The sequence below is a fragment of the Schistocerca americana genome, chromosome 3 (genome assembly GCF_021461395.2).
Source record: "Schistocerca americana isolate TAMUIC-IGC-003095 chromosome 3, iqSchAmer2.1, whole genome shotgun sequence".
NCBI lineage: Eukaryota > Metazoa > Arthropoda > Insecta > Orthoptera > Acrididae > Schistocerca > Schistocerca americana.
Window position 1 is genome coordinate 573,554,976 of NC_060121.1, and position 26,944 is coordinate 573,581,919.

The 26,944-nt window shown below is 40.9% G+C and overlaps 1 protein-coding gene across 1 annotated transcript in view; it reads left to right on the forward strand.

The window, feature by feature from the left end:
- Positions 1 to 781: 781 nt before the first annotated feature.
- LOC124606231 (venom carboxylesterase-6-like) overlaps positions 782 to 26,944 on the forward strand; it is a 54,797-nt gene continuing 28,634 nt past the window's right edge. The window contains exons 1-3 of the mRNA XM_047138207.1: positions 782 to 1,106; positions 5,825 to 6,010; positions 11,233 to 11,432. Of these exons, the coding sequence (XP_046994163.1) occupies positions 782 to 1,106; positions 5,825 to 6,010; positions 11,233 to 11,432 (711 nt within the window). The remainder of the gene's footprint in view (positions 1,107 to 5,824; positions 6,011 to 11,232; positions 11,433 to 26,944) is intronic.

Below are 26,944 nucleotides of genomic sequence, written 5' to 3' on the forward strand. Positions count from 1 at the left end.
CTGTGGGAAAAATGTATTAAAATTTATGGTGACTACTTTTGAAACAATAAACGGTTTCCAGAATGAAATTTTCACTCTGCAGCGGAGTGTGCTCTAACATGAAGCATTCGGTTCGGCACACATTCTTAATCTGCCAGGAAGTTTCAATAAACGGTTTACTCAGTTTTTTCCACCTGTCTCGTTTTAATTTGACTGCCACTTATAAGAAATGTGTATTATGAAAGTGCCCACGGATTTCAGCTTCTTTCATACAGTATGAACATAAAGAGTGTGAACAACAGTATCTGTCGTAGAGACATACGTACAGTAATTCCTGCGAATGTTCGTCTGTAAAAAGAACATGAAATCCTTATACGTTACAGAAGTGCTGTTTCTTGTTCAAGTGTACTGCTGAGTGTAGGCCTAGTTGCAGGAACTTAGAGTATTGAAGAGTGTAGCATCAAGTTTTCACTCTATAAAATAACATTTTTGATGGAATTTGTAAACAGGGCAACATTATGAAATAGGGTAAGCCGAACGGGGCTGCCCTGTTTTAAGCAGACTGGTCTGCTATTTGGAAGTATGGAGGCTCCAGTCCTCCTACGACAGTCCCGACTTCCTTCGTAGTACTGCAGGCCAATGCCGGGATGGTTCCTACTGTAAGGTCACTACTCTGTCCAGATCTTGTCAGAATATATGTGAATACCTCTCCGTAATATTTAGTTTTTTTTGGAGGAGGAGGAAGGGGAGATTGTATTACCATATCATGACCAGTGTCATAGTATAAGTCACGAAAAGATAAATGAAAGTACTGCTGCGGTTAATATTACTCAGACTGGCTGTGTTGTTCCAGGCCCCACAGCCTCCACCTAGTTGGGAGGGTATTCGGAATGCCACCCAGTACGGCAGCGACTGTGTGCAGTCTAGCGGCGGCTCGGAGGATTGCCTCTACCTGAACGTGTACGTGCCGGGCGTCCCGCAAGAGGACGCAGGGCTGCCCGTGCTCTTCTGGGTGCACGGCGGAGGATTTTCCGCCGGCAGCGGCTCTGACCAGGAGCACGGACCTGACTTTCTCGTCTCCTACGGCGTCATCCTGGTCACCATCAACTACCGACTAGGCCCACTCGGTAATACGACCATTCTCTCCACTGAACAGGCGACGTAATGAAACGTACACCCTTCTGCACCTAACACGCTGTTTTTTCTTTTATTTCTCTTTTTTGAGTCATCAGTCTTCTGACTGGTTACATGAAGTCTGCCTCGAATTCCTCTCCTGTGCCGACGTCCCCATCCGTGAGTAGCACATCCTCAATTATTTGCTGGATGTAATACAATCTCGGTCTTACTCTACAGTTTTTGCCTTCTACAGCTCCCTCTAGTACCATGGATGTCTTTCACTGATGTCTTAACAGATGTCCTATCATCCAGCCCCTTCTCCTTGTCAGTGTTTTCCACATATTCCTTTCCTCTCCGATTCTGTGCAAAACCTCCTCATTGCTTACCTTATCAGACCACCTAATTTTCAACATTCGTCTCTAGCGCCACACCTTAAATGCTTCGATTCTCCTCTGTACGGGTTTTCCCAAAGTCCATTTTTCACTACCATACAATTCTGTGCTGCAGACGTACAGTCTCATAAATTTCTTCCTTAAATGTATTTGATACTGCTAGACTTCTCGTGACCAGGAATGCCCCTTTTGCAAGTGCTAGTCTGCTTTCTATGTCTTCATTGCTACGTCCATCGGTGGTTATTTTGCTTCACAGCCATCAGCCCTAATGTTAAGTTTCTCGCAGTTCTCATTTCTGCTACTTCTCATTACTTTCGTCTTTCTTCGATTTATTCTCAGTCCATTATCCGTATTCATTAGACTGTTCATTCCATTCAGCAGATCCTGTAATTCTTCCTCACTTTCACTGAGGATTACAATGTAATTAGCGAATCGTATCATTGATATCCTTTAGCCTTGAATTTTATTTCCCTCCTGAACCTTTCTTTTGTTTCCATCACTGCTTCTTTGATGTACAGATTGAACATTAGGGGCGAAAGATTAATTCCAGTCTTACACCCTTTTTAATCCGAGCACTTCGTTCTTGGTCGTTCACTCTTATTATTCCCTTTCGGCTCTTGAAAATGTTGTATGCTGCCCGTCTCTCCCCATTTTTCTCAGAATTTCGAACATCTTGGACCATTCTGCGTCGTCGAACGCTTTTCCAGGTCGACAAATTCTATGAATGTGTGTAGATTTTTCTTTAATTTAGCTTCTATTATCATCCGCAACGTCATAACTACCTCTATGGTGCCTTTATCTTTCTTAAAGCCAGATTGGTCATCATCTAACACATCTTCAGTTTTCTTTTCCATTCTTCTGTATATTATTCTTGTAAGTAACTTAGATAAATGAGCTGGTAAGCTAATTCTATGATAAATCTCGCACTTGTCAGCTATGGCAGTCTTCCGAATTGTGTGGATGATATTTTTCCGCCGGCCGCGGTGGTCTAGCGGTTCTAGGCGCTCAGTCCGGAACCGCGCGACTGCTACGGTCGCAGGTTCGAATCCTGCCTCGGGCATGGATGTGTGTGATGTCCTTAAGTTAGTTAGGTTTAAGTAGTTCTAAGTTCTAGGGGACTGATGACCACAGATGTTAAGTCCCATAGTGCTCAGAGCCATTTGAACCATTTGATATTTTTCCGAAAGTCAGATGGTACGTCGCCAGTCTCACATTCTACACATCAACGTGAATAGTCGTTTTGTTGGTAGCTCCTCCTATAATTTTAGAAATTCTGATGGTATGTTATCTATCCCGCCTTATTTAATTTTAAGTCCTCCAAAGCTCTCTTAAATTCTGATTCTAATACTGTATCCCCTGATCCCCTATCTGTTTTATATCGATTCCCGTTTCTTCTTCTGCCATATCTGACAATTCTTTCCTCTCATACAAGCCTTCATGTACTCTTCCCACCTATCCCCCCTCTCCTGTGCATTTAACTGGGGAATTCCTTTGGCACTCTCGATGTTACCACTCTCGCTATATCTTGAGTCAGGCCTTCCGATAACCAATTCTTTCTCGATTTCTTTACATTTTTCATGCAGCCATTCCGTCCAGCCCCTGCAACTCCTATTTATTTCATTCTTTAGCGACTGGTATTTGTGTATTCCAGAATTTCTCTGAACACTGTTGTACTTTCTTCTTTGATCGCTCAACTGAAGTATTTCTCTGTTATCCACAGCTTCATAGTCGACACCTTTTTATTTCAGACTTCCGTGATTATCCTTCCTAGTGATGTCCATTAATCTTAAACTGTAGTGCCTATTAGGATATTCTTCATTGATCTATAGTCTCAGAGTACTTTAAGTATATCTCGTCATTCCTTAGTACTTCCGTATCCCGCTTCTTTGCGCATTGATTCTTCCTGACTAATCTCTTAAACTATAGCCTACTCTTCATCAGTACGACATTGTGGTTTGAGTCCATACACGCTTCGGACTTCGCTTTAAAATCCATTATCTGATTCATGAATCTCTGTATGACCGGCCTCCTCTTGCGATTCTTAAACAGAGTATTCGCTGTTATTAGCTGAAATTTATTTCAGAACTCAGTTAGTCTTTTTTCCTCTCTCATTCCTTGTGTCAAGCGTATATTCTCTTGTAACCTTTTCCTCTACTTCTTCGCCTACAATTGCATTCCAGTGCCCCTTTAAGTACTGCATTATGTAGTCAACTTGCTCTATATAATTGTCGTTGCAATAGATTGACTGGTGTACTGTACCACCTTCTGTAATTTATAGTTAATCAGCATCGGCATTTCAGCTTCACTCCTTGAAAGTTTGATAGCGACCTGCTTCTTTATTTTTAAATTTTCCGAGACTTCTGAATGTGGACAGGTAAACCACAGCTGAATTTACAGCCATAGATGAAGAGAAAAGAAGGCACCATTAGGGCATAACATTCTGTCCATGGCGAAGTCAGCAGAGCTGTGTCTCAAGTTGAAATTGGAGACCTCCTGGAGGGAAATTGGAGATGCGTCTTTTTCGAAGGTGTCTTCCTGGTTTTTAACTTAAGCAATTAAAAGAAATCGCGGAAAGTTTAAATCCGGATTTAAGAGAGAACCGAACCGTAGTTCTCTCGAATGCGAGTCCAGTGTCTTACAATCTAAGGTGTATGAGAGGTCAGGTTTCCTGTACAGAAATTGGCTCATCGATATCATCTGGCGGAAACTCTATGTTTAGTGCTCCCAGGGTTGCAAAATATGATGCTAGGCATATGTTTGCTTGGGCGTACATCTACCTGTTTAATAAACAGTGTTATAATTGTATAAAATTTATTTGCACACACACAGACACACACACACATACACACACACACACACACACACAAGATTAGAAGTACTAAAATCATTTTTGTATAAGTTCTAAAAATTTGGGAGAAAAGGAAGTTCAGTAGTTAAGCTCTAAAGTACTGGAGAAATTAATGTGGGCGATTGATCATTGAACTGAAAACATCTAACATAAAAGGTTAAGCAAGAGATTTCATAAAGTTTTAAAAGCTTTATTGCACTTCTCTCACAGTCAGCTAACACGACGGATCTCCACCTGAATCAGCGTCTTCACTCTCGTGTTAATGTGAAATGAACTCGATTAAAATGTGGCGTACAGTGATTTGCACGCCAAGGCAGTGACAAACTGAGAGAACTTCTCGCCGGAGTATGATTTCACTTTTCAGTGGGGACTGTCCTATTCGGAGGAGGACCACAGTGACCGACAAGGAGTCCCCTGCAGCTGGGTGGTGTGCTTCCCCGACTGTGTTTTGTTATTCCTCACTGCCAGCTACTCCTCCTTGCACCTTCGCAAGGTTCGCTGATTCAGGAGTGAGAAATGCAGGGGAATGGTGGACTGCATCACGTTCTGGTGTCTGCAGATCCCTATGGCAGTTTGGTCTGCCTCTTCGGCTCCACATACTGCCGTGTGACGTGGTAACCAGTAGAGTAACGCATTCTCAACAAGAAGAATTGTCCCTCTTATCTTTTGCATTTTCTTCGCTGCATACATTTGGTGCTATGCTAACAGGGCGCCCACTATTTTGAAGAATTGTCATCAGTCTGCAGCTCGTGGCCTAGTGGCTAGCGTTGCTGCTTTCGTATACGGCGTCCCGGGTTCGATTCCCGGCCGGGTTGGGCATTTTCTCTGCCCAGGGCTGGCTGTTTGTGTTATCCACTTCATTTCATTATCATGATCATCATTCGTGAACGTGGCTATATTGGAATGTGTAAAAATGTCTTTGTGCGAGCGCTGATGACCGCGCAGTTGAGCGCCCCACAAGCCAAACATCATCATCATCTTCATTATATATTGTTATCAGGATCGAAGATACTTCTGCACTAAATATATGTATTCCTCTGGAAGGCATACCCTGATGTTCTGTTCCTGGAACGTTACCGACAGCCAAGGAAGCTCTCCTTACTTCAAGCCACCAATGTGCTGTATAAAAATCGTGATGCCTTTTCGAAACTGCTGTAAAATAAAGGCATCAGAATCAATACTTAAGAACACTCCCTGTTCAGATTTACCACACCTGCTACGTCGGAATCTTTCAGGGAGCGTCGTGTTCAAAGGAATCTAAACGATCTGCATTAACATGAACTGGCACCATGTTCAAAATTATCCAAACGATCAAAATTTTGTGGCAGGTTCAGATATATCCAGTGATCTGACATTTGGGTAAATTAATTCCAAGCACTAAATTCACGAATATATTAGTTAGAACGGCGAATTTTGGATGCAACTGCGAAGCATTCGCCAGCTGTCCAAAAAAAGCGTCAACAACGTGTGTATCTTGTCTGTCGTGCAGGTTTTCTGAGCACTGAGGACTCCGTAGTGCCTGGCAATGCTGGGCTCAAGGACCAGCGGCAGGCCCTGCTGTGGGTGCAGCAGAACATCGCCAGGTTCGGCGGGGACCCGCAGTTGGTAACACTGCAGGGGCAGAGTGCTGGCGGCGTCGCCGTGTCCTACCACCTCGTGGCGAACGCGTCGGCAGGTGAGGGACCGCGACTGTAGCTCGCAGACAGCCTGATAAGATTAAGAAATGGATTTGTGTACAAGGTCAAGGCGAGATATCTGTACTTTATATCAGTAAATTTATGTTTGTTACTTACTGTTCACTGTTTGCAACTGTGCTATTTCAGGTCTGTTAACTACTGAATCGGAAAAATTTTCAATAGGGCACTCATCCACCGGTCGTCTAATGTGTGAATTTAGCTGTTGAGAACCAAACTTTAGTAACCAATTACGAAAGTTTCACAAATTCTCCACTACGTTACTATCGTCCTTTCGGTGCTGCTGATGAGATAAGATTATTGATACATGGAAGAACCCTGGAGATACTAAAAGGTATCAGATAGATTATATAATAGTAAGACAGAGATTTAGGAACCAGGTTTTAAATTGTAAGACATTTCGAGGGGCAGATGTGGACTCTGACAACAATCTATTGGTTATAAACTGTAGATTAAAACTGAAGAAACTGGAAGAAGGTACGAATTTAAGGAGATGGTACCTGGATAAACTGAAGAATCAGAGGTTGAACAGAGTTTCAGGGAGAGCATAAGGGACCAATTGACAGAAATGGGGAAAAGAAATACAGTAGAAGAAGAATGGGTAGCTTTGAGGGATGAAATAGTGAAGGCAGCAGAGGACCAAATAGGTAAAAAGACAAGGGCTAGTAGAAACCCTTGGGTAATAGAAGAAATATTGAATTTAATTGATGAAAGCAGAAAATATAAAAATGTAGTGAATGAAGCAAGCAAAAAGGAATACAAACGTCTCAAAAATGAGATCGACAGGAAGTACAAAATGGCTAAGCACGGATGGCTAGAGGACAAATGTAAGGATGTAAAGGCTTATCTCACGCGGGGTAAGACAGATACTCTCTACAGGAGAATTAAAGAGACCTTTGGAGAAAGGAGAACCACTTGCATCAATATCAAGAGCTTTGATGGAAACTCAGTTCTAAGCAAAGAAGGGAAAGCAGAAAGGTGGAAGGAGTATATAGAAGGTCTATACAAGCGCCATGTACTTGAAGACAATATTATGCGAATGGAAGAGGATGTAGAGGAATATGAAATGGGAGATATGATATTGCGTGAAGAGTTTGACAGAGCACTGAAAAACCTGAGTCGAAACAAGGCCCCGTGAGTAGACAACATTCCATTAGAACTACTGACAGCCTTGGGAGAGCCAGTCCTGACAAAACTCTACCGTCTGGTGAGGAAGATGTATGAGACAGGCGAAATACCCTCAGACTACAACAAGAATATAATAATTCCAACCCCAAAGAAAGCAGGTGTTGACAGATGTGAAAATTACCGAACTATCAGTTTAATAACTCACAGCTGCAAAATATTAACGTGAATTCTTTACAGACGAATGGAAAAACTGGTAGAAGCCGACCTCGGGGAAGATCAGTTTGGATTCCGTAGAAATGTTGGAACACGTGAGGCAATACTTACCCTACGACGTATCTTAGAAACGAGATTAAGGAAAGGCAAACCTACGTTTCTAGCATTTGTAGACTTAGAGAAAGCTTTTGACAATGTTGACTGGAATACTCTCTTTCAAATTCTGAAAGCGGCAGGGGCAAAATACAGAGAGCGAAAGACTATTTACAATTTGTACAGAAACCAGACGGCAGTTATAAGAGCCAACGGGTATGAAAGTGAAGCAGTGGTTGGGAAGGGAGTGAGACAGGGTTGTAGCCTAACCCCGGTGTTATTCAATCTCTATATTGAGCAAGCAGTAAAGGAAACAAAAGAAAAATTCGGAGTACGCCACACACCGTTGGGTGGCTTGCGGAGTATCAATGTAGATGTAGATGTAGATGTAGAAAACCCATGGAGAAGAAATAAAAACTTTGAGGTTCGCCGATGACATTGTAATTCTGTCAGAGACAGCAAAGGACTTGGAAGAGCAGTTGAATGGAATGGACAGTGTCTTGAAAGGAGGATATAACATGAACATCAACAAAGGCAAAACGAGGATAATGGAATGTAGTCGAATTAAGTCGGGTGATGGAGAGGGAATTAGATTAGGAAATGTGACAGTTAAAGTAGTAAAGAAGTTTTGCTACTTGGGGAGCAAAATAACTGATGATGGTCGAAGTAGAGAGGATATAAAGTATAGACTGCCAGTGGCAAGGAAAGCGTTTCTGAAGAAGAAAAATTTGTTAACATTGAGTACATATTTAAGTGTCAGGAAGTCGTTTCTGAAAGTATTTGTATGGAGTGTAGCCATGTATGGAAGTGAAACGTGGACGATAAATAGCTTAGACAAGAAGAGAATAGAAGCTTTCGAAATGTGGTGCTACAGAAGAATGCTGAAGATTAGATGGGTAGATCACATAACTAATGAGGAGGTATTGAATACAATTGGGGAGAAGAGGAGCTTGTGGCACAACTTGACTAGAAGAAGGGATCGGTTGGTAGGACATGTTCTGAGACATCGAGGGATCACCAATTTAGTATTGGAGGTAAGCGTGGAGGGTAAAGATTCAGAAGGATGTAGGCTGCAGTAGGTACTGGGAAATGAAGAAGCTTGCACAGGATAGAGTGGCATGGAGAGCTGCATCAAACCAGTGTCAGGACTGAAGACCACAACAACAACAACTACAACAACAACAACATGGCTATTTAGGAATCTGAAGGTACTTCGCCTGTCCTGAAGAAAAAGGAAAATAAATAAAAAGATGGTTAAGCGTTCTTGATCCCAGTCGTGATGCTTTCGCAGATGTTGTTAAAAAGTCAATCAACAAGGTTTTGTTTCATTGTCCGTAGTTAAAAAGTGCGCAATACCTATTTTAAACTTTATTAATTAAGCTTGTGGCTTGTTTTTAGTATAAAATATTTGTGAAGTTTTATGTACTTCGTGAAAGATATTTTTAGACCAATTGTTACTATCTATTAACGTATATTAGTTACACAACAAGCCTAAAAAGTTGTATTTCTCTAAATTTCAGTAGCATGAAAAGCAAACTTCTATTCCTAGGATTGGCAGCTACCGCCAATCAATATGGACTTCACTAAATCTGTAAATGAGCACAACCTATTCTGTTCTTCAGATAAGTAGTTCATTTTATTCGCACAATTAATGAGTCTATTTTTTGTGTTATAAGTCTACCAATATTTTTTTTAATTTTTAGATCTGATGATGGCTGTAAATCAGATAACCGATTGTCAGTTTTAATGAAATTTTTCGTGACGGAGATAGTGAAGTTTATAATCTAATGCGATACATAGGTCACTGAAGTCCTTCACAGGTCCAAACGTCCATAATTCCTCATTTATGTCTAACTTGGATTTCGGTCATCTTGGCTCATTAATTCTGTAGCAGGTGCATTTTATGGCTTAGAAATAATTATTTAAGTTTTAATGCTATTTAATAGCTTAGAAAGTAGCACTAAAAGATTTCTAAACTCTGTCCATTGAAACAAAAAAGTATATTTGAAGAAAGTTTTAACAGCCAAGGTTCCATTCAGTGCTACTTATTCCTGATGACCGGTTTCAACTGTTAAAATTTTCATCTCTTGATCTCCAAAAAAGTTGTTGTTATACGTCCTGTTCCATTATGACTATGTCACACATGCGATGTTGACATTACCAGTGAATAGCATGTAGCACATTCCACACAGGTGTATTACAAATAAAAACAGTTTTGTCATAAGTAGAACGATGCAGTTAAAAAGCACCTTAGCAGCATTATTCTTATTTCTGACAATCCTGTTTTATACTGCCCATAATAATGTCAACATGGCGTTTGTAATACAGTAATAATGAAGGAAGACGTATTACAATAAGTTTTCTGAAGTTCAGAACATGACATTCTTAATCGTTAAAAAGGTCATCAGGAATAAACAATAATGAAAGTGAACCTGGCTATTAAAACTTTCTTTAAAGCAAATTCAGATCTCTAGTACCACTCTCTAATTATGAGAAATTACTATCAGAGAAATATTTGACAAATCTTTATGTTACAGTTACTTGGCGATTCACTTCTATATTTTACAGTGACGAAAGAGACAGCATTGTGTTCATATTTAGACACAGATATTTTCATTTTCCATTGAAATATTTCTTAGTTCCTGTACATCTGATGTCTTCACATTAATTTGAATCCGCGCAAACGACAATCATTGTGAGTGATACCTGACTGCGCATCAACAACTTACAATGTTCTGTAAAATCACTTGCGTACTGAGATAAAAACACTCGTTAACTCTCTTAAACAACTGAACAATAGTGCTTATCTGTGGTTGTTTTACATTTTTAGGTTCCGCAATCCATATGTGTCCTTCTACGAATCGTTTCTCGTGTAATGAGTAGTTTGCATCCTAATTGTCTGGAAGAGTGTGTAAAACGAACTGAGAGACAATTTGTGAATACGCTACCAGTTGAGCGAAGGACAAGAGAACTGCCGTTCCAACGTTGCGGAGCACGGGCTTTCCATGACAAACTGCTTCCAGTACGTGCATTAACTGCCACACAATAGTTGACAGAACTGCTACACTCTTCGACAAATATTTCCTGTCTGAAACTATAATTGGAAATCTAGAATACTGCTTGATTCCAGAACTTGAAAGGGTGAATTATAGAAATAGGTGTTGAAACCAGTTTCATTGTGTAAATTTAAGGGAATAGGGACGCAGTTCCTTGACAGCCAATAGAAAACGATTAAAAAAAGTAATTTTAACCAAAACACTACTTTCGTGCTTTATTCCTAATCTCTTTCCATAAGTCTTCCTTCAGATTCTCTCCGTGTATTTTACATCAGTAACAAACCATGCCAGTCCGTTTGAAGATTTCTTATTTTACTAAAACATTAGGAAGACAGACACAGTGTAACTGAATAAAACAGCAACAGAAATTTATTAAACCAATGTGCCGTTTGGTGCAAAATTTGCTGTCTTCTGCGTCCAGTGAGCTGGCATACTGATCAGTATTGTTTTGTATCTAGGAGAGCTGAGTTACGTTTTTAATCATCTCAGTTAACAGTTTTAGATGACCGGCAGAATATTAATATCAGCAGAAATGGTACCATAGCCTTTGAGTTATCACTATAGCGAGACCTCAACGACAGGATGTCCAGTCCACATATAATTACCGCTTCTGGGTATCGCAAGATATCTGTGCGTCTACCCTACGCTGTATGAGCAGGCAGTGCACGAGGAGAAATCTGCCCTCGAGTGTGATATTTTCTCTCTCGCTGCAGGCCTCTTCTCGAGGGTCATCGACGAGAGCGGCACTCTGGTGGCCTCGATCTCTGGGACGAGGGACGCCCGCTACCACGCCTTCAGGCTGGGCGCCGCGCTGGGGTTGGAGACGGAGGACTCCCAGGAGCTCGTGGATTACCTGCGCTCTGTCAACGCCTCTGAATTACTGGTGGACGACGCACTTCTCACAACGGACGAGGTACGTGTATGCCACAATCTGTTATACGCACGCTGAAGACCTATTCCCATTTCAAGCCAAGTACTAGGTGCAAATAATGAAATAAAAGGAACCTTGATTCCTGGACAGTTATGTGTGTGATTTCTCATTTCTTCTAAGTTTATTAGTTCATGATTTTAATCGTAGCTAGAATGAAAAAAGAAATATTAGGGATTAATGTCCCGTCTACATCGAGGTCAGTGGAGGTGGAGCACAATCTCAGATTGTTTTAAAGCAACCTTCCCGACATCTACCTGGACCGATTTACGGAATTCACTGGAAACCAAAGTCAGGGTAGTGCGACTCTGATTAGAGTCGTCATCCACCTCGCTGCGAGCCCAGCCTGCTAAGCCGGCCGGAGTGGCCGTGCGGGTCTGGGCGCTACAGTCTGGAGCCGAGCGACCGCTATGGTCGCAGGTTCGAATCCTGCCTCGGGCATCGATGTGTGTGATGTCCTTAGGTTAGTTACGTTTAATTAGTTCTAAGTTCTCGGCGACTGATGACTTCAGAAGTTAAGTCGCATAGTGCTCAGAGCCATTTGAACCATTTGAACCAGCCTGCTAACCACTGCGTCACCTCGCTCGGGGTACTGATTGCTGCTATTTTATCGACAACTGAGCTATATATTTCAGAATAAAATTTTCTCGTCAATTACTCAGTTAGGAAATTTATTTCGTTTTACCGAATTTAACAAATTCATTAATCTGTCATATTCAAAGGATTAGTATTGATTTAAGTGATGTCACGTCGTCTTCACAGAAGTATATTGCCATGATATCTCGTATAGTTTACATATTGTATGTGATAATTATGGACACCAATGATAATTTTCAGTAAATGAATCACATTTATGTACATTGTGAAGAACTGTTAGCAATGATGTGTTTACAATTATCATTTACAATATGTACATTTTTTACATGTCATGGTACTGTGTTCTCTGAAGAAGATATTGCCGTCTGCTAATATTATGGTTCTGGAGATCAAATTAATCAATCGAAACGGGTAAAACTAAATAAACTTCCTGATTACTCAACTAATGACTGAATATTATTATGAAATTTATTACTTCATTTTCTTGCTTGCATTTTACTTCTTCGTGTTTTCTTTTCGACCTTATTTTGCAGATGTTTCTGTTTGACCCAAAACCACTTCAGCTTCTTACTGTGATTGTTCTTACGTTCATCTGCCCGTGTTCTCTCAAATGTGACACTTGCTTTAGCTTCAAAGTTATGCTTCTCGAATAAAGTTTTGAATGCACCTTTGTCCTGTAGAATCTTGTTTCTAGTGCCAATTTCTGGAAGATCTCGCTTAATTTCATGTAACGAATTGTTTTTAATTTTCATTTAGAGGGCATTGTAGAAAATCCTTATTGAAAATGTAAAAGTATTTTTATCATACCGATAAGAAATAGAAAATCAACATTTTTAAATGAACTGAATAAGGGACACTTACCAAGTAGCGCACATCACTCCCTTCAATCCTGATAACGATGTCGAAGGATCACGGAGTAGATTTCACGACAGACGGGAAGTGTCCAGGAGACATCGTGATCCATCCATCCGAGAGATCGTGGGAATTGTTCGGATGCGTATCCTGGTCATGTACACCTAGCCGGCCGCGGTGGTCTCGCGGTTCTAGGCGCGCAGTCCGGAACCGTGCGACTGCTACGGTCGCAGGTTCGAATCCTGCCTCGGGCATGGATGTATGTGATGTCCTTTGGTTAGTTAGGTTTAAGTAGTTCTAAGTTCTAGGGGACTGATGACCACAGCTGTTAAGTCCCATAGTGCTCAGAGCCATTTGAACCATGTACACCTAGTTTGGTGGTATCATATATTAGGTCGATAATAGAGGCGAGTATGCAAATCAAGATCATTTAGTTTTTAACTTAAAAAACTGTAAACTGTCAAAAAACTCCCTCTAAAGAACATAACGTATACTTTATAAAATTGTTTACATTGTATATTTTATTTAAAAAACAGAATAATAGCTTTTTAAAAAATTTCAATAGTAATTTGCAACTTTTTAAAGTTGATAAAAACGTACTTCTAATACAAATAAAAACTGCACTAAAATATTTGAGAAGACAATCAGTGAACAAACGTCACAGCATCAAATGTTCGAAGAGTGTGTGTGCATTTCCGATCCACGAAACCGAACATTGCGTTTAACGAACTAGTCTTACCGTCTGAGCTAGCAAAGTACGTCTCACGACACCCCCTTAGAAATTCAGATCTACCAGCACCTCTCTGGTTCTGCTTTCCATATTTCCCAGGAGCTCTAATGCCTCCTTTGACGGACTATCACTCATGGAAGGCAAGGTACTGGCCATAGATACAGTCTAAGGGATTACCACCAGAGTGAATCTTTCACTCACCAATGGAAAGTGCGTTTATATGAAACTTATTGGCGGATTAAAAGTGTGTACCAGACTGTGCCACGAACGCAGAACCTCGGCTTTCACGGGTAAAAATCGTGCCAACTTAGCTATGCAGGCACGAACCACTAACTCCCATCGTAGTTCACTTCTGTCAGTACTTCCCTTCTACGAAAGGATGTCGGTTCGTCCCCCCCCCCCCCTCCCCCCCTTCTTCACGCGGTACTGAGTTTTAAGCTGGCAGAAAGTTTTGAAAGAGAGTGAAAACTAAATCCTGGAAAGAATCCTCTAAGCTGCGGCTAGCTGATTTCGTCTGTTGCCGTTCGCGTACAACGAAAGTAGTGTATATCCACTCGTTGATCGTGTATAGCGTGTGTATTGTCACTCCACGGTGCTGCATGTGTTATCATATGACGGGAATCAAATCAAAACCGAAAACCCGCCACAGCAGGGCCACTGAATGATGCTATTCAAAAGTAATTACCACCTACGAAGACATTTATCCTACTGGAAGACGAAACGATTAATTGGCGTTGCGTAGAACGCGATCGGCCGCTGATGACTTCACTACCGTAACCACTCTTGACTTCCTCGTCCGATTGAAACCGACGTCCACGCGCGTCTTTCTTCAGGTCGGTGAAGATGTGAACACAATGAAAGATCCGGGTTATACGGAGAATGTTGCAGTGTTTCCCATCGACAACTTAGAAGTGAGCCATCCATCGATTGGTAGTCAGGGGCGGGAGTTATCCTACAACAAGAATCATTCGCCCGACGGCATTCCTGGGCGTTTTGACTTGATGCCGTGATACAATCTCTCAGAAGTTTCATCAAAGAGTTGCACTTTGATTTTGGTTCCACGCTCGAGAAACTCGAAGAGCAAAGGGTCCCTGCAGTCGACGCGGAGGTTATCACGACCTTACCGGAACTTGGTGAACAGCTCAGGATTTCTTTCGCGAGGAAGATGTCGGACGTTTCTACTGTTGTCTTTGCTGTTTGTCTTACGATTGTCGGAATGTTGTCGGACGAAATCATCGTGTTTGCATTAAAGCCTATATCAAACCAGTCTTTAGACTGAAAACCACCACAACAACATCTACATCTACATATAATTGGTTACTCTGCTGTTCACAATAAAGTGCCTGGCAGAGCATACGATGATCCACCTCCATGCTGTCTCTCTACCGTACCACTCTCGAACGGCAAGCGGGAAAAACGAGCACTTAAATTTTTTCGTGTGAGCCCTGATTTCTCTTATTTCATCATGATGATCATTTCTCCCTATGTAGATGGGTGCCATCAGAATGTTTTCGTAATCGAAGGAGAAAACTGGTGATTGAAATCATGAGGAGATCCCGTCGCAACGAAAAACACCTTTGTTTTAATGATTGCCACTCCTATTCACGTATCATGTCTGTGGCACTATCTCCCCTACTTCGCGATAATACAAAAGGAGCTGCCCTTCTTTGCACTTTTTCGATGTCATCCGTCAGTCCCGTCTGATGCGGATCAGACACCGCACAGCAATACTCCAGAATAGGGCGGACAACCGTGGTGTGAACAGTATCTTTAGTAGACCTGTTGCCCCTTCCAAGTGATCTGTCATTGAGTCGCGTCTTTGGTTGGCTCTACCCACAACATTATCTATGTGATCGTTCCAGTTCCAATTTAGGGTATTTGTAATTGAAATTCCTAAGTATTTACTCGAATTTACAGTCTTCAGATTTGTGTGACTTATCGCGTAATCGAAATTTAGCGGATTTCTTTTAGTACTTTTCCTTAATAAGGGTCCATTTCCACTTTTCGCACCATACAGATATCTTATCTAAACCATTTTGCAATTCGTTTTGGTCATCTGATGACTTTAAAAGACGGTAAATGACAGCATCACCTGCGAACAATCTAAGGCGGCTACTTGGATTGTCTCCTATGTCGTTAATATAGATCAGGAAAAATGAGAGCTTATTAAATTTCCTTGGGGAACGCCGGATATTATTTCTTTTTTACTCGATGACTTTCCGTCTATTACTACGAACTGTGACCGAGCGAGGTGGCGCAGTGGTTAGCACACTGGACTCGCATTCGGGAGGACGACGGTTCAATCCCGCGTCCGGCCATCCTGATTTAGGTTTTCCGTGATTTCCCTAAATCGCTCCAGGCAAATGCCGGGATGGTTCCTCTGAAAGGGCACGGCCGACTTCTTCCCTGTCCTTCCCTAATCCGATGAGACCGATGACCTCGCTGTTTGGTCTCTTTCCCAAAAACCAACCAACTACGAACTGTGACCTTTTTGACAGGAAATCACGAATCACACGAATCACAATTACAACATTTCTTTACAAATGAATGAAATCTAAACTGATGACTGCTGGATTTAAACAGCGTGTGCCCCTCCCTCCATTTTATTAGACAAAACACAACACTATAGTAAACAACCGAAATAGCTATGTTTGACGATGCTTCGCTGAGTCGCATCATTATATACCATAACTGATTTTCTTAGTTCAAAGGTAAATGACGGAAACATGAATTGCGGGCGAAGACTGTCGACACTTCTTTTTTGTATAAAACAGTCAGTAAGGGTTTGGCCACTAGTTTTTTACGAGTACTCACTCTTCATAATACACTCCTGGAAATGGAAAAAAGAACACATTGACACCGGCGTGTCAGACCCACCATACTTGCTCCGGACACTGCGAGAGGGCTGTACAAGCAATGATCACACGCACGGCACAGCGGACACACCAGGAACCGCGGTGTTGGCCGTCGAATGGCGCTAGCTGCGCAGCATTTGTGCACCGCCGCCGTCAGTGTCAGCCAGTTTGCCGTGGCATACGGAGCTCCATCGCAGTCTTTAACACTGGTAGCATGCCGCGACAGCGTGGACGTGAACCGTATGTGCAGTTGACGGACTTTGAGCGAGGGCGTATAGTGGGCATGCGAGAGGCCGGGTGGACGTACCGCCGAATTGCTCAACACGTGGGGCGTGAGGTCTCCACAGTACATCGATGTTGTCGCCAGTGGTCGGCGGAAGGTGCACGTGCCCGTCGACCTGGGACCGGACCGGAGCGACGCACGGATGCACGCCAAGACCGTAGGATCCTACGCAGTGCCGTAGGGGACCGCACCGCCACTTCCCAGCAAATTAGGGACACTGTTGCTCCTGGGGTATCGGCGAGGACCATTCGCAACCGTCTCCATGAAGCTGGGCTACGGTCCCGCACACCGTTAGGCCGTCTTCCGCTCACGCCCCAACATCGTGCAGCCCGCCTCCAGTGGTGTCGCGACAGGCGTGAATGGAGGGACGAATGGAGACGTGTCGTCTTCAGCGATGAGAGTCGCTTCTGCCTTGGTGCCAATGATGGTCGTATGCGTGTTTGGCGCCGTGCAGGTGAGCGCCACAATCAGGACTGCATACGACCGAGGCACACAGGGCCAACACCCGGCATCATGGTGTGGGGAGCGATCTCCTACACTGGCCGTACACCACTGGTGATCGTCGAGGGGACACTGAATAGTGCACGGTACATCCAAACCGTCATCGAACCCATCGTTCTACCATTCCTAGACCGGCAAGGGAACATGCTGTTCCAACAGGACAATGCACGTCCGCATGTATCCCGTGCCACCTAACGTGCTCTAGAAGGTGTAAGTCAACTACCCTGGCCAGCAAGATCTCCGGATCTGTCCCCCATTGAGCATGTTTGGGACTGGATGAAGCGTCGTCTCACGCGGTCTGCACGTCCAGCACGAACGCTGGTCCAACTGAGGCGCCAGGTGGAAATGGCATGGCAAGCCGTTCCACAGGACTACATCCAGCATCTCTACGATCGTCTCCATGGGAGAATAGCAGCCTGCATTGCTGCGAAAGGTGGATATACACTGTACTAGTGCCGACATTGTGCATGCTCTGTTGCCTGTGTCTATGTGCCTGTGGTTCTGTCATTGTGATCATGTGATGTATCTGACCCCAGGAATGTATCAATAAAGTTTCCCCTTCCTGGGACAATGAATTCACGGTGTTCTTATTTCAATTTCCAGGAGTGTAAGAAACAGATGAAATTTCCAGTGAAATTGCAGCCCATCCATGGTGGACAGCTAATAGAATTATGAAAAGAAGCACAAGACGTATGTACAGAGTCGCACAAATATGTTGTATGTGAGTAGCCTTTACTAGTTCGTGTGTTATCGTAAATACAAACCTGGGAATGTGAACTGACCACTTGAATGTGATACTGAGCTCAAAGCCACATCACTTACATGAAACAGAGAAGAATCATCTGTGTGTGAAAGCCGGTATCATTCATAAGAAAATAAATAAGCAAACAAATAATTTCACATTCAGAAGTCTTGGTCAGTACGAACTGGTTGAAAAAAAAGTAACTGATAAGAAAAAACCTGTAACGTCAACTTGTATAAGAATGTAACCTTAAACACGCGAAAATTTCTGCACTGACATATGGCTTTGGTAAAATAGTGAAACTGACAGAACCAACATTGCACAAAGGAAACGAAACAATCACGTATTATGAATCTCACCTGCGAAATGAGGTACTGGCAGAAACAGCAACACAGCAAGACTCCGCAATAGCTAAAAAATACTGCTATCTAAAGTTGGTCCAGTAAATTTGGTTCATAATCTTGACACAGAATGCCAATGAAACAAATGACACAACATTTAATTCTTGTAAGTTCAGTTAGGAAGGAACTAATCAAGGGAAACAATTATAGACCCTAATATGAAAATTAATTTAATCTAATAACTTCCGTGGTACAGTATATTAACTCGGAATATCAGTCAATAGAATAATTATCAAAATAACTCGACTGTGACGAGGGTGGAGTGGACCAAAAATACAAGTCTACAAAAATAAAAACAATCGTTTCACCACATCATATAATACTATGTGCTTCATTTCGAAACCTTTTTACGTCCGTATGCCATGCAACCATTGTAATGGATCATAATTGCTCCTCGTAATAAATCTGCAACTCACATAGTTCCAAAAGTGCGCCCATGCATTGCACTGTACTCCCAAAGATAACCCCGCCTGCTGCACACCGCAGCTATCCACTACCGACTGTCAAATATTCTACAACTCCACAGAGCAGCCATCGCAGACACAGATACTATTGCCTAACAACTGTTTTTCGGAACGTAGTTGTTCAAAATATCATTTGTCTTTACAAATATTAGCCCCATCCAATAACATCATTAAAAAATAACCATCGTAGAATATCATCAGACAGTATTACGTTAAAAAATTGTGAAAATAACGCCACTTGCATTTTGCTTCAGCATTTGTCAAACTTCAGGAATCTTCCGACTTATGTACATGTCACCTTTCTTTTCGTTATTGTAATTTCATACCCTTAGCCCTTATGGCGGGATATGGTCTGCCAGCGGTACAATCTCTCGCTATTCTCCGTAGAGTAGTTACAAAATTTACTGAAGAAACGACGAAACTTATACGTGGATGCAAAAAATTACAACATTTTTAGATGCAATATAGCGGTGATTACAAATATAGGGAGTGGTTTACTTAATTTAAAGTTTTAAAAGGAAAATAGAAAGTCTAACAGGTGAAGATAAAAAGACAAAAGTGGACAGCTAAAAAGGAAAAAGAAAATAGGAACATTCGTTAGAATGAAGCACTGCACTTTCACAAAAGTCCTTAAGGACCTACGCTAGGTGGAGAAGAGTTTAAACATTTGGATGATTGTCGCCATAAATATAGAAGCCACTGGATGGTATCTGATCTATAGAGAGAGGCGGTGGGCGGTAAGGTGGGTATAGGGAAAGACGGAATGAAGGACGAATCTGGTGTGTAGGTAGGACCGTGGAATCCGGACAGGAAGGGAGGGAGTAGAATGAAGAGGGAGACCGAGGGGGAGCCCTCATGTGGAGTGGCGACAGGGGGAAAGCCTATGGTTGTTAGGATGAGTGAATACCTTAGCATATTTCATTAGCTTGGAGAGGGGGTCGGTGTTGAAGTTGCGTTGAGGTAGGGTATGGAGTGTGTACAGGTGCAGAGACGGCGGGACGTGTTTGTAAAGGCGCGCCACCGCACCACGATTGGTGATAAGTGTGGTGACAGTGGAGTTACTATATTCTAGTTTTGGAAGTAGTATACGAGGTTCAGAGGCGTTCCATGTAGGAAAGGAGGGGTCAAAATGTGAACAGAGTGTAGAGGATCCACATGGAGGAAGGTGCACATTTTATCGCCGGAGCTTAGTTTTTTCAGTGTAGGGAAACAGTATCGTCAAAAAACGAAGCTCTGTACATCGTGAAATGAAGTAAATTACGTAAACTGTAATCACTGTTAAGATCCTTCACAAAAATAGGTATATCTTCTGTGCAGTTGTCAGAGATGATAGAATTCAGCGGTAACAAGTTTGTTTCGTGTCATGACACCATTTTACACCTCGCGAAAACTATGTGATAGTATAGTTATAAGGTACAAGGAAACAGGATTGAAAGGTTTATTTATAAAAGAATGGTGTGTAAATACGTATGTTATCTGCCCCAAGAAGCTTACATTGTTTTGTGTACTCGTGCAGAACATGGAAACAGTCATCTTACATATCAATTTCTTTGCAGCTACATTGCAACAAATGAAAAAAAAAAAATACTGAATGCACAATATGCTTCTCCTTGTTACAGCCTATAGTGAAGTGCTGCAAAACAAGGAAGTACATAAGAGGCTGCCACCCCGTACATACAGGATGCGTCTTTTTACTAAGCTCTAACATGAGAAATCTACTACAATTACGTAAAAATTGTGTTCTTGCAGTAATACAATTTCAGGGTGCTTAAAAAGTTATCGAGAAAAAAGTGAAAAGGAATTGCACCATATTATGATGCGCTGTTACAATAGATTGTATAAGACAAGACACACTCTGAAGATAAAACGAAATTACAAATATAAAATGTATTGGCGTGCACTTGATCCTCCCTCATTATCATGTACCAAAGTTGCAGTTGAATATAAACTGTCAAAAACCCTTATGTAACTTGTTACACAGCATTATCTGACGTCCAACATGTGCTGAAGTAAAATGTATGTAATGTTATTTTCATAATTTTTGTAACGTACTACTGTCTGATGGCTTCTTCGTACGACTCTGTATATACAGCCTGTGCTTAATGTTTTGTATATTTTTTAGCTCTTGAGGTGTCACTTGATACTGACCGGAAGGCAGAAATTGCAATTGTGAAGTAAAACAATTAATTTTCTACAGTCAACAGCAAACATGACGCGCTTCAAAAAATTCTGCATGTCCATGACAAGTTAATCACAATAATAACTATCCGTTATAACGCCTTTAAAATGTTCCTCTGTCCTAGAGTATTAGTCTACAGTCTCCATGTCGGGCAGATACCATTTGTCACCACCATAAGTGAGTAAAGGTAATGACAACTTAATTTCAATCGTAAATTATAGGTTATCCCATCAAAAATTCCTCGTTTGCCATGGAGAAGTTAGGCTACTCTTTCTCAGAATTTTTATCTTGAACATTTGTTAAGCAAAAAAGGAATAAACACTTGACGCGTTTGTGATTACGTGATAGCATTTACCCTGGGAACCCGTTTAATACGAAAACAAGACATAAAATGCGTGCAGTCAGTAGTGGTGATATAATATGAAAGATTTAGTAACGTAAATAACGATTTTGAACATCAATTTAGAACACCATAGAGGGGCAGAAGAATCGTGAACAGAAGACAGGATATTTGCATGGGAAACACTAGCAAAACTTTTCACTGTCTGATAAGAAAATAATATTTTGTAATATAAAAGTCCATATTTTTTTAGAAGTAACTTCTCATCAGTTCTCTTTCTAGTTTATTAAGTAGTCTTACAACTTTTATATTGAATACAGCTCGAAGTTTAAGAATTAAAAATAAATCTAAACTCTGGTAAAACTTGCAACCTTACGTTTTTGTGCATGATGTATTTATTGAATCCTTCGCAGCGGTCCACTTTTTAAGTCAGTTCTGATATTTTTCAGATATTCCTCTTATATTGCAAACATTATGTCTGTTCTACTACTAAAAAGAAAGACATCCTATTTTCTGTAACTTATTGCATGTTTTTATATACAATGATTTGAAGTATTACGAGATCGGGAATACTTGATTGAAATTTACTTGTGTTCTACGTGCTTATTTATTTGTCGCGCTTGCATATATTAAGGGAAAAGGAGAGACGGCACTGTGTGGTTACAAGAATTTTATGTCTCTTGACGATCTGCTGATGCATAATTTATTGTGCTGTTAGTGGTAGTGTTTTTTGTCCTAAACTGTCAGTTAGCTGCTTGCTCTTTTGTCAATTTGACCTGATTGGCAAGGTTCGTTTTTTGGTTGAACCTTTTTCTGTGCAGAAGATTTCTCTGGGTTTCCAGTTACGTTTCTGATACTAACTGTTTTGAGAACATTCATGTTGCTTTTATGTATGTTAGAATGTAGGAGTGGTTGTGAAAGTGGTCTGCGAATGTTGTGTTGTGTCGTATATCAAAGTTGGTTGTTTTTGTTATGGTTCTTGTGCTTTGGATAAGTATTTGTCTTGGGGCACTCGTATTAATTACGGAACTTTCTGAAACTGTGAATATTTGTTGTGAGAACTGATTTTTTTGTTTCATTTTATATCTTCTTGGTACGTCATTAGAGAATAAGCCAAAGTCGGTCCTTTACTATTCTCATCCAGTTTCGCCACTGAAATTTGCTGTTTTATATGATTTTGAGAAGGTTCTTCATGTAATTTTTTCCGCAGACCTCGTGTGCATCATCCTTTGTATTGTTGATCTCTCACTTCATGAATAAAGTGACATTTTTAGCATGCATGTTGTTGATGTAGTGTTAAGAAAAATTGATTTCTATGTCTTTCAAATGTCCTTTGTCACCATGCTCCTCCTCTGTTGTAAGTAGATGTTAATCGCTCTGTAGCTGTTCTGTTTTTGTTCCTGTTTTTCCTAACAGACAGATAATGCGACCCCCATGTGAGTAGAAACAGGTCCTTGTTATTTAGGATTAGGCGAGTGTTTCAGGAGATATCAAGAGATAATCTTATAGGCATGTTGTTGGTTGTATCAGTCGGTTGCAACAGACACACAGGCTAGGAGCAATGAGGGTATTTGTCGCCCAGAGATTATTTTGCTGCACAGAAGCTGTTAGCGTCTGTAGCACCATTGGATTGAATAATTACGGTTAATAGCAGTTTGAGTGATTGGAGAATGAGCGTGTCGGTCCGAAGCCGTCAACCACTATAGTTGAATTTTACACAACGCAACAAGGACGTATGAAATAAAAAATTACCCAGTTTCCTTAGATAATATGATGGAGTATTTCGTATAAAAAATTCCGAATATGACATCGGGAGTTTTTATTGGTTACAGAGACACAGCTGATACAAAATAATCCAAACAAATATTCACAGAAGGTGTTAAGCAAAGGCAGAGGATCAACTTCTACCCTGATTTTTACAAACAGTGCCACCTACCACTTCAGTGAACTTTCGAATTCTCTTGACAACAGCACGTGTACCTATTCTGACGTTGTGTTGACGTTCTTGTATGAGAACAGCAACATTCATTACCGGAACCTTCAAATCGTCTCATGTGATTCCTTTTTTTGCTCTGCAGACTTCGCCTTTCATCCATCACTAAAGGTAAAAATTGAAACGGTTAAGGCCAGGAAACGTTATCATTTCTGCTGATCCATCTTCCGGAGAATGTTATGTTTAGATGACATGACACCTGAGAACTAGGATGTGCAAGAGGCCCATTAATGCTGCAATAATATAACCATCCTTGTAGCCAAATAATGCTTGAAGCTCGTTGTTTATAGGTCCTCTAACTTTGACTTCAGAACATTTCTGCTCCAATTAGAGAGGGTTCTTGATTAACTTGGTAGAAAGTACCAGAAATTAGTTATATGTGGTGACTTCAGTATTAATTTTGTATATGATTGTGCAAAAAAAGAATGTTGGTAGATTTCCTAATATCATATGATCTGATGCAGACTGTATTTATTTCCAACTAGGGTGCAAAGGAACAGTAGCACAGCCGTAGACAATATTTTTATACATTCTTCATTACTACATGGGCATTCTGTTGGTAAAAGGGTGAAGAGCCTTTCAGATCATGATGTACAAATTTTAACACTAAAAGCCTTTTGTACTCAAACAAATGCCACATATAATTACAAGCTATGTAGGAAAGTTAATCCAAAAGCAATAGAGAGTTTTTTTAGATGTCGACAAAGAGCAAGAGTGGCAGTATGTTTATAGTGTCGATAACATGGATGACAAATGTAGTGCTTTCCTTAACACATTTCTCATGCTCTTTAAGAGTTGCTTCCCACTAGCACGTTCTAAACGGAGTACTAGCAATAGAAGGCAGCCTGGGTTGCTGATTAGAGGGATAAAGATATCGTGTAGAAAAAAGCGGGAATTATATCACAATATTAGGAGTAGCCACAATCTAGCTACAGTAGGCCATTACAAACAGTACTGTGACGTGCTTAAAATGTTATTAGGAAGGCAAAGATTATGTGGTACGCAAATAGATTAGTTAATTCACAGGATAAAATTAAAACAATATGGTCAGTTCTGAAGGAAGTGTCTGGTAAGCAGCACAAGCTCGGCGATATAAAGTCAGTTCGTAGGAAAAATATTTCTGTTACTGATAAATCGGATATATGTGCAGTATTTATCAATCACTTTCTGAGTATTGCTGGTGAATTAAATAAAAATTTAGTTTCTACAGGGAATCATATAACTTTCTTGGCAAATGCCTTTCCGAGATTGATGTCTGAAATACTCCTCTATGATAAAGATACGGGCGAGATTGAGTCAAAAATTAAGTCACTGAATGATAAAGATACGGGCGAGATTGAGTCAAAAATTAAGTCACTGAAGACTAAGGATTCTCATGGTTATGCTGGAGTGCCCAGCAGAATATTGAAGTATTGTGCTGCACATGTTAGTCCTGAATTCAGCCATATTTGTAATTTTTCCTTTAGGAATGATCAGTTTCCTGAACGATTTAAGTACTCAGTAGTAAAGCCGCTTTATAAAAATGGAGAAAGGAATAATACAGACAGTTTTATACCTATTTCTATGCCATCAGTGGTTGCTAAGGTTATTGAAAAGGCTGTGTATGTAAGGATAATTGATCATTTTATATCACACAATCTGCTATCAAATGTACAGTTCGGCTTTAGAAGTCGTTTAACAATTGAAAATGCTACATTCTCCTTTCTCTATGAGGATACTGGATGGGTTAAACAAAAGGTTTCAAACGCTAGGCATATTTTTTGAATTAACTAAGGCGTTTGATCGTGCTGATCACAAAATATTGCTCCAGAAGTTGGGCCATTGCGGAATAAGGGGAGTAGCTCACAATTGGTTCACCTCTTACTTTAGCAACAGACAGCAAAAGGTCATTATTCACAGTTTTGAAAATGGCTGTAATGTTATATCTGAGTGGGGTACTGTCAAGTTGGGAGTGTCCCAGGGATCAGTGTTGGTGCCACCCATGTTCCTTACTTATATAAATGATATGCACTATAGTATTATGGAAAAACCTAAAATATTTCTGTTTGCTGATGACGCTAACCTGGCAGTAAAGGATGTTGTGTGCAAAATTGGCTGGGTTTCCAACAGTGCAGTTCATGACATATGTTCGTGGCTTGCAGAAAATAAACTAACGTGAAATCACAGTAGGACTCAGTTTTACAGTTTCTAAAACACAATTCAACAAAACCTGGCGTTTTAATTTCACATGGGCATGTGATTTGTGAAACTGAACAGCTCAAATTTCTAGGTGTTCAGATAGGTAGTAAACTGTCTTGAAAAGCCCACGTTCAGGATCATGTTCACGGACTTAATGCTGCCATTTTTATTATTCGAACGGTATCTGAAGTGAGTGATCGTTCGATACGAAACATAGTCTACTTCACTTATTTTCATTCGCTTATGACGTATGGTATTATATTTTGGGGTAACTCTTCCCACTGCAAAAGAATATTTTTGGCTCAGAAACGGGTGGTTCGGGCAATAAGTGGTGTGTTCACGAACCTCTTGTCGACCTCTGTTCACGAGTCTGGGTGTTTCGACATTGGCCTCTCAATGTATATACATATTCCTTTCTGTCATTTCCTGTTAACCATATTAGCTTAGTCCCGAGAATAAACAGCTTTTACTCAGTTAATACTTGGCAGAAATCAAACCTGCAATTGGATCGGACTTGTGCAGAAAGGTGTGGAGTGTACTGCTGCATCCATTTTCAATAAGCTACCACTAGAATTCAAAAATCTTAGCAGTAACACAACCGCTTTCAAATCTAAACTGAACAGTTTCCTCATGGATCACACCTTCAATTCTGTCGTGGAGTTCCCTGAAAAATTAAGCTCATTCCTGTTGTATTGTTGATTGCGTTTATAAACCTATGGCTTGACTTTTTTCGGGTTGATAAAAGTTTTATTTTTATCTGTTATTACTTTTATGTTGTAATTTCATGTACTGACACGTTCCATGACCTTGGAGATTTGCTCCTCAATTTGGTCCTACGCAACTCGACTTGAAAATAAATATTCTAGATAATGACGCCGTAACCTACAGCGGTAACACAACAGCCCCAGTCCATTGACTATCAGACCACTCCACATATTTACAGAGGAGCTTTCCTGGAGTTTCTGTTGTCAAAGACATTTGAGTTTTCTCAGTTTACCGTTATGTCTTATTGATACTGTTACGAGTAAATTGCCTTGATCAGTAAACAGTATCTGAAATTAGGCAGCCAAAAATACAAATCGTCCCTCTTCGCTTTCCTCTGCTGTTAATGTTAAGGACAGAAGTCGTGCTGACGTAATGTACTCCATATTGTGTAAGTGTAACTTCGATGCGCTTAGAAATTCTGCGTTTGCTTGTTGCAGGACTGTATTCTACCTCATGAGTAAGTATCCTATTTCATCCTCACTCTGTTCATTCGCACGTTCAGATGAGGCATGGCTACTTAGCAGTGCCCCAGTCTCTCACAGTTCAGTGAAAACACAGAACTAACACTCTTGTATCTGAAACTTCGTGGCAGATTAAAACTGTGTGCCCGACCGAGA